Raw genomic sequence first — 13,086 nt, 5'->3', positions numbered from 1 at the left:
AAATCAGAATTTAAACAAAGCTATACATTCTTGTTTAATCGTAGCAAGGAAGTACAGTAAGATTTCATCTGCAGGTATTTTCTCTCAACATTGTTTCTGTATTTTCTATTGAATGTAAATAAAGTGGTATGGGCATTTAAGTTAAAGTGACAGTATTCATTAGTTAGGAAAAAAGTTAGATAAGACAAAAATCAAAGCTTCAGACTCTCGATTCAGATCAGATCTTTTATATGATTGCAGACAGCATGTTTTGTCAGGTCAACTAGACACACAAAAATCAAAAACTTGTACTTAACTACTGCTGGGACTTAAAGTTAAATAAAAGGGTAAACAGACTTTTGCACAGTCTGTAAATTAATGTGAAAAATAAAGTAAATAATATTCTGCTCTGTTTTCTCGCTAGGTGTGTGATCGTACCACCTCCCCTCAGTGGCACGAAGCATTCAACTTCCTTATTCATGATCCAAGCAAAGACATGCTTGTTATTAAGGTAGCATTTTAGACATGTTTACAAAATGTGAGTAGTTTTTGTAATCATGGTTTTAATGTTGGTGATCTTTAATTTCAGCTCTCAAGTGGTTGGGATCAGCCCATGGGTTTTCTGGTTCTTCCACTGAAAGAACTGATTTCAAAGCCAGAGCTTCTGCTTGACCAGTGGCTGAGTTTGGATGGAGCTTTGCCTGAAAGTCAGATCCTCCTGAGGGCCCAGCTAAAGGTACACACACACGTTTACATCTACCTTCCAGACTACCTACCTACTTTCCATACTGACACACAATATGAGGGCAGATTCATGAGGATTAAAGAAAATGAATAAAAACGTATACAGATGCAGTAGTTAATGAGAGTGGGAAAGTGAACATGAGCAAGTCGCTCAAAGATGTATATGTAATTCAGTTTTATCTCTATTTGAACCCAGGTCTTGAACTCGAAGATGGCAGCCCTCGTAGCAATGGGAGCTGGGCCTGTTCTGAGCAATAAACAGGCAGCTACGACTGGCCAGATCAGGCTTTCTCTCTCCTACCAGAAGAAACTGACTGTTGTTGTTCACGCCTGCAGGTCTGTCCTGGTATTTTAATTCTGGATCTTGGATGTGTGGATATGTTTAGTGCAATGCAGAAAGTATGCTATCTGTCCGGTAGTTTCCAGACATCTGTCTGTCTGTTATTAAAACGTATCCAAAGCTCTCCAATTTTTTTATATTATATTAAATATGATATAAATAATCTTGTATTATTTATATTATATTACCAACACCTGGTTTGGTAATATAATATAAATTGGCATCAAGGGCAATCTGTCTCGAGCCACTGCTGCACAGCTCTGTACGTTAATTAGTTTGTTTTTGTTTATTATTCTAAAAGTTCGAGAGAAAGAGGTGCAGAAGAGTTGCTGAAAGGGGAAGCCAGGAGCTTTTCTACTAGGCATGTGGGCATTGTTGCTGCTCTGTTTTGTTTCATGGATTTAGAGGACAGCGGCACTGCCTCCTCTTCTTCCTTCCCTCCCTCTATCCCTCCCTTCTCTTCCTCCCTCGTTTGGTGAGGGAGGAAGATCACAATTTGCACATTTACTTAATGTAACAGATGTTATATTATGATGCTGTTTGTATTTGTTTGTGTTTAGAAGCCTGGTTACAGCGTCCAAAGAAGGGCTAGACACCTATGTCTCACTGATTCTCCTGCCAGATAAAAACAAGGCCACAAAGAGAAAGACAGCTGTGAAAAAGAAAGACCTGGATCCTGAGTTTAATGAGAGGTACAGTGTAAATATGAGACTTGGTTTTCTTGCTGTCTAGACTGATGTCAGAGTTTCATATTTGAAACTAAGACTCAGAATCAGAAACTAAGTATCAGTACTTGTAATAAAATCATAATAGACTAATAAGGTATTTAGAGATATTCATTATTAATAAACATATTTAATATATTATATAACTATAATTCATTATGAGACAGACAGGAGCCATGTTTGATCACATTTTTAATATGACATTGTTGCAGCCCCTAATCATAAGTGATGTCACAGTGTGACCGCTCCTTAATAGTCCCAACTTCCCACCTTCCTTAATAGTTCCTTAATAGTACCCATTCCATCTGTTGGTTGTCTGTGTTTGCTTCATGGATTCTTTTTATGTTTACAGTGTATTATAAAAGTGAGTACACCCCTCACATTTCTGCAGATATTTAGGTATATCCTTTCATGGGACAACACTGACAAAATGACACTTTGACACAATGAAAAGTAGTCTGAGTGCAGCTTTTATATAAGTGTTAATTTATTCTTCCCTTAAAACAGGGATGGGCAACTGGCGGCCCGGGGGCCGCACACGGCCCTCGTCATCACTCAGTGCGGCCCGCGAATAGATCAAAAATAATTTCATAATTTCATAATTAAAAACAAAACAAAAAAAAAACAAAAAAAAACGTAATTCTACTTTTGACCGCTAGAGGGCCAAACAACCACGAAAATTGACATTGACATCCAGTCCATTGTGAGCCAGCAGGCCAAACCACAGCTCTCTCATTCAGCTTCAATAAATGTTGGGCCTCTGTGGTCTAGTTTTCTGCTATTATTGAATGAGCTATTTGCAATCAGTTTTTAAATCTTTTTTGTTCTTTGTTATAAATGAGTTCAAATGCCTTTTGCACTTTTATAAGCAAATGTTTTGTCCTTGTTGCTTATGAAGGACTTGTTATAATGAACTTATTTTACACAGAGGAACTACTGTATTTGCAATCAGTTTTTTAAGCAAACTTTTTGTTCTTTGATATGAAGGACTTCCTTTTTGCACTTTTTTTAAGCCATCGGTTTGTCTTTTGCCGTATTAAAATGCATTAATATGCAGAAAATAGTTGTTGATAAATGTTGGTGCTGTAAACATACAGATATAAATTCATATAAAATTTGTTCTTATTGAAAATCATTTGTAGCGTTTTTCATATTCAATTATTTGAAGTGCGAGGTCATGTGGCCCTCCAATGGTCATGCTGAAAAAAATGTGGCCCTCTCCATCATGGAAGTTGCCCATCCCTGCCTTAAAATAACTCAATATACAGCCATTAATGTCTAAACCACCGGCAACAAAAGTGAGCACACCCCTTGGTTAAAGTTCTTAAAGTGTTAATATTTTGTGTGGCCACCTTTATTTTCCAGAACTGCCTTAACTCTCCTGGGCATGAAGTAGCTCCTGGGAATCTCTGCAGCAATGATCTTTTAAAGACGGCATTTTGACGTGACGCTGAGCATGTGCACTCAGCTTCTTTGGACGACCAATGCGAGGTCTGTTCTGAGTGGACCCTGCTCTTTTAAAACACTGGATGATCTTGGCCACTGTGCTGCAGCTCAGTTTCAGGGTGTTGCCAATCTTCTTGTTGCCTTGGCCGTCTTCATGTAGCGCAACAATTCGTCTTTTAAGATCCTCAGAGAGTTCTTTGGCATGAGGTGCCATGTTGGAACTTTCAGTGACCAGTATGAGAGAGTGTGAGAGCTGTACTACAAAATTGAACACACCTGCTCCCTATGCACACCTGAGACCTAGTAACACTAATGAGTCACATGACATTTTGGAGGGAAAATGACAAGCAGTGCTTAATTTGGACATTAGGGGTGTAGTCTCTTAGGGGTGTGCTCACTTTTGTTGCTGGTGGTTTAGACACAGGCAATTTTTCATTGTGTCAAAGTGTCATTTTGTCAGTGTTGTCATGTATTTAGGATCTCTCAAAAGCACCTGGTACTAAGGTACTATATGATACTGTGCTATATGTTGCACTACTAGGAGAACATGTCAGTATTCACTAGTAAACAAGTTGAGAACTGAGCCTCTTTGCTGTCTCAGTACAAATTAAAAGCATACTAAAGACACAACAACTTGGCGATGAGGATAACGGAACTGTATTTCACGCTGTGGAAGTGCAGGAAAGCGCTAAACTTTTGAAGATTTGAAGCACTGGCGTAAGTAAAATAAATAAATAAAAAGGCCGGGCTGAAGATATTGGAACACAGCCGCTAACAAGTGTGCAAGTGCTTGAGATAAGAGCAGGTGGAGAGAGTAAGTTCGCCGTTGTGCTGACCAAAACGTGGTGCTGTCTGAGTAAACAAAGAGCTAAAAGAGCTAAAATGGCTGGTATTATAGGCAGTATTGGCCCCTTTGATGCTAGAGCGGAGCAGTGGAGCTTGTATACAGAGCGGTTTGACTACTTTGTCCAGGCAAATGAAGGAGATGAAATTGTGCCCACATTTTAAGTGTAATCTGTCCAAGACGTTTAATTTGCTGCACTCTCTGGTTCATCCAGCCAAGCCAGGCAGCAAAACAACAAACTTTATTACTGCATTAAAAAAGGCTAGCAGAGCACTGTGAATTTGGCACTGTACTAAATGACACCATTCGAGAGAGGCTTGTGTGCGGACTGAGTAGCTGGCTACTAAGAAAAACAAAGCAGTGAGCAAATGCTACAGATGTGATAAACCTGGTCATCTAGCTGCTGAGTGCTGGAGCAAGGATTTGAAGTGAAGATGGTGTGGAAACAAGGGTCACATTGAACGTGCATGTAAAACTAAAAAAGGACCAAACAAAAAGTAGAACCACAAAAAGACAAATTAGGCTTTCCCACAAAGAAAGAATGTGAATAAGGTGCAGCATTGTGTGTGACAGTTAAGATGAGGAGTTATGGCTGAACATACTGACCATTGCTGGTGGTGCACAAGGATACTGGGTCTCACCATTGATTGAGGGACAGACAGTATGCATGGAAATTGCTACTGGTGCTGCAGTTTCCATAGTGTCTAACAGTGTGTACAAAAAGTCATTACAGCACCTATCTTTGAAACCAGCTAACATCACATTAAAGACGTACATCGGTGAACAGGTTCCTGTGAGAGTTGTTGATGTCACAGTCCAACTGAATAAACAAATAGCCATGTGGTAAAAGGGGATTATCCATCTCTGCTTGGTCGTGCTTGGCTGAATAAAATTGCACTAGACTGGTCTGCTATTCTCATGATGTTAAAGAAAGAAATAGGACTGACTGAAGTTCTATACAAACATGCAGTGTTTAGGGAGGAACTTAGTAACATGAAAAACTGGACACTAAGCCTGATACCAAGCCCACGTTTCTGAAGGCCTGTCCAGTCCCCTATGCAATCAGGCCTAAAGTTGAAGCACATTTAGAATCCTTAGTACAGAGCGGGGTTCTGAAGCCAGTCACCATAAGAAATTGGGCTACACCCATTGTGCCTGTAATAAATAAAGATGGGTCCATCAGAATATGTGGGGTTTTTAAATTCACGCCTAACCCTGTGCTGGAGTCAGAACTGTACTCACTGTTCCACATTGATGACTTGTTCGATGAGCTTGCTGGAGGACAAAAATTCAGCAAAATTGACAAGGTTATCTCCAGATGAATGTGGATGAAAGCTCAAGGGAGCTGCTTACTATAGTCACACATAAAGGCCTATATCCCTATTGTTGTCTCCCGTTTGGTATCACCTCGGCCCCATCTCTTTTCCAAAGAGTAATGCTAAAGAGAGATACTAAATGGTTTATCTGATGTTCAATGCTATTAAGACGAAAAATGTGCATATTGTGATAAAGTTCATTATTTTCTGTAATGTACTGATAAACATTAGACTTTCATATATTTTAGATTCATTACACACTACTGAAGTAGTTCAAGCTTTTTATTGTTTTAATATTAATGATTTTGGCAAAAAAGTAAAGAAAAAACAAAAATCCCAAATCTAAAAAAGTTAGCATATTTCATCCGACCAATAAAAGAAAAGTGTTTTTAATACAAAAAAGTCAACCTTCAAATAATTATGTTCAGTTATGCACTCAATACTTGGTCGGGAATCCTTTTGCAGAAATGACTGCTTCAATGTGGCGTGGCATGGAGGCAATCAGCCTGTGGCACTGCTGAGGTGTTATGGAGGCCCAGGATTCTTCAATAGCGGCCTTAAGCTCATCCAGAGTGTTGGGTCTTGCGTCTTTCAACTTTATCTTTACAATATCCCACAGATTCAAATCTTCATCTCCATAAAGCTTTTCAGCAGATGGAAGCATGAAGTGCTCCAAAATCTCCTAATTGCTAGCTGCATTGACCCTGCCCTTGATAAAACACAGTGGACCAACACCAGCAGCTGACATGGCACCCCAGACCCTCACTGACTGTGGGTCCTTGACACTGGACTTCAGGCTTTTTGGCATCTCCTTCTCCTCAGTCTTCCTCCAGACTCTGGCACCTTGATTTTTGAATGACATGCAAAAATTGAGCAACAGTCCAGTGCTGCTTCTCTGTAGCCCAGGTCAGGCGCTTCTGCCGCTGTTTCTGGTTCAAAAGTGGCTTGACCTAGGAATGCGGCACCTGTAGCCCATTTCCTGCACACGCCTGTGCACCACCGCTCTGGATGTTTCTACTCCAGACTCAGTCCACTGCTTCCGCAGGTCCCCCAAGGTCTGGAAGATTCTCCACAATCTTCCTCAGGGTCCGGTCACCTCTTCTCGTTGTGCAGCGTTTTCTGCCACACTTTTTCCTTCCCACAGACTTCCCACTAAGGTGCCTTGATACAGTACTCTGGGAACAGCCTTTTTGTTCAGAAATCTCTTTCTGTGTCTTACCCTCTTGCTTGAGGGTGTCAATAATGGCCTTCTGGACAGCGGTCAGGTTGGCAGTTTACCCATGATTGTGGTTTTGAGTAATGAACCAGGCTGGGAGTTTTTAAAAGCCTCAGGAATCTTTTGCAGGTGTTTAGAGTTAATTTGTTGATTCAGATTCATGATATGCTAATTTTGTGAGATAGGAGTTTTGGGTTTTCATGAGGTGTATGCCAAAGTCATCAGTATTAAAACAATAAAGGACCTGAAATATTTCAGTTGGTGTGCAATGAATCTAAAATATATGAAAGTTTATTTTTTATCATTTCATTATGGAAAAGAATAAACTTTATCACAATATGCTAATTTTTGAGAAGGACCTGTATATGTATAATAAAAGAGGAAAAAAAAGAAAATACACACCTATTTCAAAAAAATAAAAATAAAAAAGATTTTGCTATGCTGGACTTGACTGTGGTCAGTCATTGCTCTATGCTAATGTCATTGTTACATAGCATCTTGCTAATTGTTTGAACTGTGTTAAACTGTTTTCAAAAGTACTGCTTTTTGTTTAAGGGTGGGGGGGACATGTCATGTATTTAGGATCTCTTAAAAGTACCTGAAGGTACTATAAGTTACTGTGCTATATGTTGCACTACTAGGAGAACACATCAGTATTCACTAGTAAACAAGTTGAGAACTGAGCCTACAGCCTCTCCGTCTGTGTGTTCTTTGCTGTCTCAGTACAAATTGATAGCATACTAAAGACACAACAAGTGTTGTCCCATGAAAAGGTATACTTAAATATCTGCGGAAATGTAAGGGGTGTACTCACTTTAGTGATACACTATATATCGTCGCTCTGCAATGATAAACATGTTGCTCCAAAAGTTTTATGCAACTTTATAGAAGATGCTTTGTAACTTTTGTAAAAAGTCATTTTGGGGAGTTTTTTTATTGGTCCATTTATCAAGAATTTTCAACACCGTGTAAGAGACAGTTTGTGTGTTCAAATATTAACTAAAAATCTCCTAAAATGAAGATACTTGTTTTTCATTGGACAGCAACGTTTTAAAAATAACAATACAATATGATAATAAAATATAGTAATATATGTACAGTCCCCTCCAAACGCATTGGAACAGTGAGACCAATTTATTTATTTTTGCTGTAGACTAAAAACATTTGGGTTTGACTTTAAAATGAATATGAGACCAAATAAATCAACATTTTATGTTTTATTTCCAGGTATTTACATCTGGATCTAATACACAGTTCAGAAGATAGCACATTATGTCTGAACACAATCATTTTTCACAAGTATTGGGACAGATAAACTTAAAATAAATTAAATGAAATAAAAGTTACAAATCCTTTGTTTGCAGAGGATAAAATCTGTGATCCACTGACATCACTAAACTTCTGAATTCTTCTTCTGTGAAGCTTTTCCAAGCAGTGGGGTTTCTTTGGGTCATTATCTTGCTGCACGAAGGATCTCCCAATCAGTTTAGTGCCATCATTCTTTAACCCCTTAAGCTCCAAGGGTTCCTTATTTTACCAATTTCCACCTGAAATTACATACCCAAATTTTAAGGCTTTTCACTCTAATATTAAACAATCCAGAGGTAATTTTATAAATGAATGTTATTAATATTAATATTATTTGTATGTTTTATTTTCAGATCCTTAAAATGAAATATTTATATGAAGTGTTTTTGTAGTTCTATATTTTGCTACTAGGTGTTTACATTTATCATATAAAATTATAAACTGCTCCCTTTCACAGGTAAGATATAGTAATGATCTGCTTCTGGGATACCCTGTCTTTCTCTGGAATAAGAATAAAAACTTCTCATTTTATAATTATATATAAAAAAGTTGTTTATTGATTCTCTACGCCTGATGAAAATATATTATGCTGTTTTTTTGTGATTTTTTTTTTTAAGGCAGTCCGCTGTCTGGACTCTCTGCTCACTGATAGTGTCGGGTTACATTCCCCTCCCCAGCTCTGTCTCCGCCTAATGTAGCAATTTGATTCACATGTCTTTGTTCAGAGAAGACTCTGATGATTCTGGGCATGCGTGCTAGTAAGCTGTTAACCAAGCCAAACTTTATCTACAGCAGATTGAAATCAATGTTAAAATTTTTATGCCTCAAGAGGAAGAGGAAGAGGAAGAGGAACACTAGATTGTCATACCTTTACTCCTGCAATCTAGAGGATGTTGCTGATGTCAGTAACAGTTGGGTTATGGTTGTTTCTTTACAGCACTCACAATGTTTGTCATTTACTGTTGTAATTTTTCCATTGTCTACCTGTTCAACATCTGTTACTTAATACACCAGTGATGACTTTCTAATTCAAGACATTACAAATGGTTGTTTTGGCTATGAACAATATTTGTGCAATAACTCTAATTGATTTTTCATCTTCTTTCAGCTTTACAGATGCTTATTTTTCACTCATAGTCAGCTTTCTGGTTATCATGCTGGTTACTCTTCTAACTGTTAATGCACAGTCTGCACAGATAAAACCCAATAATGAAACTAAGCGTAGATATTCAGCGCTATTAGTTTTTTCTCTCACATCTGGGCAACAAAACAAAACCAAACACAGTTACAAGTTTCATTACTTTTGCAAGAAAAATGGGTGGGTTCAGACAGAAGGTCCTATCTTCTAAACTGTGTAACAGATCCAGAAATATTTAATAAAATATTTATCTTTTGTCTTTTTTCATCTTTTAATGACAAACTCAAATAATTTCCCAATAATTATGGAATGGACTGTATGTGATTAGTATATAAACTACTGTAATAAAGTTTTAAAGTGTTCCTGGTAAACTTAGTTTCACAGATATCTATCATATAATATAATCTTACAAATGCAAAAGGTGCCTACTATGTACATTAAAGTACAGGAAAGTATAGCTGCAGTGCTTAAGTTCATTATTTAGTGCTTATGTGAATGTGGGCAGCCTTTATGATTAATATTGTCCTTTTTATGTATCCCTAATTTCTATTTGGTTATATTTGGTTTGCAATCTAGTGCTAGTGCTTCCTTTGTATAGTGATTGAAATTGAGTAGCTACTGTAACTGTACTATAACTATAACATGAGGACTCTAAGTTCCCAATGTATTAGCTATGTAAGATGTACAACACATGAACTTTAGAATATTGATGCACTATTAAAGCATTTTATCATGAACAGATGTACCATAGACAGTCTTTGTGTTTGTGCGCATACATGTGTGTGTTGTCATTACTGACTAAGTTCTGTTTCTCAGGTTTGAGTTTGACTTGAGCGCTGATGAAGCTCGGGAGCGTGTGCTAAGCGTGTGTCTGAAGCACAGTGTGTCCTTCATGGCTCGGGACAAAGACGTCATTGGTCAGGTCAGTAAGTCATGGATACTCTCACTGTGATGTTTGGAGACCTTAAACGTAAGGGCCTTTAGTACATCTTTAGTCACAGAAAGTATGGCTACTGTATCTCAACCTAACATAACTAAAAGAGTAGAAATGATATAGGGAACGACCTCATTGTCAATAATCAACAGAAATATTTATTCAACTGGGTCCTGTGACCACTGATGAAAGACCTGTGGGTTCAGTAACATGGAGGTGGTTATAACATCGTGATTTGACTATGTATAACTTATTATTATCATTCATTTCTTAATGATGACATTGATATTGTTACAGGTGCAGATAGATCTGGCGCAGGTTGATTTTCACTCAGGTGTTACAAAATGGTAAGTTACGTGGCTCATGCACAGACGTACACTTTAGCAGTGCTCTTTCATATGATATGCAGCAAAAGTGAAACACACTTTAAAAAGCATTGTCTTCTATTTAACCCAGGTTATTTTGAGAAAAAATGTTTCTAAATCTATATCACAAGGCAGAAAATCACCAGAAATGTCAGGGAGCACTTTTGGCTTTTCGGCTCTTAAACAATACAATATGGCACGAGAGCCTGGCCTCCTCTTTAGGACCTGTGTTCAGAGCAAAGCACCAGGCAGTTGAATTGGCATTCACCAGCGAATACCAGAATTGGCAGGTGCACCACTGGTACCCTGTTCTTTTCACAGATAAAAGCAGGTTCACACCAAGTACACAAAGTGAGTACACATGTGAAAGAGTCTGAAGACGCCATGGTGAACAATATCATCCAGCATGACCGGTTTTGGTGGGGTATCAGGGGAGGCATATTCTTGTAGGCTCTTAAACACCTCGAAGCCATGTTAGGTACCAAGATGAAATCATCAGAGCCATTTTCAGACCCTATGCTGCTTGCAGTGGCCCTGTGGTCCTGCTGGTGCTGGATAGCGCAAGAGTGTGTAGGCAGTTCCTGGATGATGATGGAATCAATTGATTGGCCCTCACATTCCCCATACCTGAATCCAATTGAAAACCTCTGGGACTTTGTGTCAGTGCATCTTCATGATTTGAATCACTTTATTGTTAATCTACAATGCAGAAAATGTCAAAATAATTAAAGACCACACAAATAAAGGTGTGTTCAAATTTTTGACTGGTTGTGTTTTATGATAATTGGAAAGCAGGCCAATTTTAAACAGATGATAATGTTAATTGGCACTGTAATGCTTGAACCCTTTTTATTTTTTTTTCATTCTACAGGTTTGACTTGAAGGAAAACAACAACTAGCTGAATGAATGATCAAATTCTTCTGACCATCTTTCAAGGTCACACCAGTCCAACTTATCACACGGATGCCTTTCTGTGCTCTACTGTTTCTGCCTGCCTTGCTTTTGAGTCAATCAGTAAATCACTTATTGTTCATATAATAGAAAGTCAGTGATGTTTCAGTGAGAGATGAATATTAGACAAGAAAAATAGTCAATCTACATCAGTTTTAAAATTGCCAATATCTGTTTAAACAGGAGGCCAAAGTTACTTTGTTACTTTTTGTGTTTACAGTGTTAGGACTTCTGAACATGTTGTCCATTTCTGCCACTATAGTTTGTATTTGGCTGTTTATTCTTTATATGTGTGTGAATGTAAAACAGTCTGAGCACTCAGAACAGAATAACTTGATTTGTTGACTGACTGATAACATTGACAGATACTAAAGAGCAAATGACCATGTGCTTCTAAAGATGGAAGAAACAGTACATGTATGGATTGCCTGTGAGCAGCAGAACCTGCTTCACAACTAAATCCAGGAAAATGTTTTATAATCTCACTTGGCTGTCATTAGTTTCATGCTGGCAAGGCTCTTTTCAAGCTTTAAGAATAAACTCTTGTATCCTTCATCTAAAATCACAGCAGCTAGCTGTCTAGTACTTAACCCTTTCTTGCCAGGTATAGGATGAAACTTCCGTTGCTGCAATGCTGTAGAAACCTGTATGACAAATGCCAGTGGCAGACTGGCAAATCTAGACTCAGTCTTGTTTTGACACAATAACGAATACTTTTAAGAAAATTGGTTTAAATAAGATGAGCACTTTATTAAAACTGACTTAAAGGCTTAAATATACTCCATATAGGCTCATTGTAATCACTGGTAAAAAATAAAAAGCATGTCTGACATCTTGGCGGGAAGTTGTATAGGCTCATTTTTTAAGCTGCAGAGGACGGATTCTCACACAGTTCCTGCAGATTTTGCAGTAATGGTGGAGATGTACCATCTGAAGGGTGAGAGTTTGACTAAAACACTAAAACAAAAGTGTGACTCAGCCTTGAAGATGGCCCGCTGCCAGTCTGAGACACTAGACATGACAATGTTGCAGTTTTACAGTGTTAATAATCATCTCACAGTGCAAGAACTACCCACCAAGTTTCATTCCTGCATTTCATTATTGTGCAGGTAAAGGTGAACAAGTATAAGATGTGTTTTCAAACTGGTGAAATAAATAGATAATTGTAATCGTGTTGATGAGCAATGTAACAAATGATAAGAAAATGATGTAATAGTTTAAAACAAATTTCTCAAAGAAATACTAATACATTTTAAAATAACTTCATCTACAGTGCATACATTTATTCAAGGAATAGCGAGGAGTTTTTATTTGTGAAGGGCAATTACACAACCCTATGCTGAACACTCGTGATCTCTGATTCATCGGACGCACAGAATCAAGATCTGGTACTCAACAATAGCTGACATATCCACACTATGGAGATAACTTTACAATTACCACCTTATTGTACAAACCATGTACAGAAGCAGCAACGTTATCTCTGGGCTCAGAGGCATTTCAGATGGACCATCACACAGTGATAGTGACAGAGGGTTGAAATGAAAAATGAATTGAAATTGAGTGTTTTGTGTGAATGAATGATCTGTACTTTTCTGGGAATGTGTTGAAGGTCTGAAATGCAGGAATGACTAAATTAAATAATTTAAAGTCTGTAATAAGAAAAGTGTGGATGCTTTTGGAGATGTAATGTAGTCAAGGAAAAGGCCACTGTCAGCACAGGGCCTAAATTTAGTGTAGCGTCAGTATCATCAAACAGCCTCTTAATTCTAATGTTCA

The 13,086-nt window shown here is 38.0% G+C and overlaps 1 protein-coding gene across 2 annotated transcripts in view; it reads left to right on the top strand.

Moving 5' to 3' along the window:
• The window catches only part of esyt1b (extended synaptotagmin-like protein 1b), a 160,273-nt gene extending 148,129 nt beyond the window's left edge, over nucleotides 1-12,144 (top strand). For both annotated transcript variants that reach the window (XM_049479369.1, XM_049479370.1), the window contains 7 exons: nucleotides 404-490; nucleotides 569-715; nucleotides 920-1,059; nucleotides 1,624-1,755; nucleotides 9,873-9,978; nucleotides 10,288-10,337; nucleotides 11,227-12,144. In XM_049479369.1, coding sequence (XP_049335326.1) covers nucleotides 404-490; nucleotides 569-715; nucleotides 920-1,059; nucleotides 1,624-1,755; nucleotides 9,873-9,978; nucleotides 10,288-10,337; nucleotides 11,227-11,254 — 690 coding nt within the window. In that variant the 3' untranslated portion in view covers nucleotides 11,255-12,144. The remainder of the gene's footprint in view (nucleotides 1-403; nucleotides 491-568; nucleotides 716-919; nucleotides 1,060-1,623; nucleotides 1,756-9,872; nucleotides 9,979-10,287; nucleotides 10,338-11,226) is intronic.
• Nucleotides 12,145-13,086: the final 942 nt, after the last annotated feature.

Source organism: Astyanax mexicanus, chromosome 5, assembly GCF_023375975.1.
Source record: "Astyanax mexicanus isolate ESR-SI-001 chromosome 5, AstMex3_surface, whole genome shotgun sequence".
Classification (NCBI taxonomy): Eukaryota; Metazoa; Chordata; class Actinopteri; order Characiformes; family Acestrorhamphidae; genus Astyanax; species Astyanax mexicanus.
This window is presented reverse-complemented; position numbering and strand designations above follow the sequence as displayed.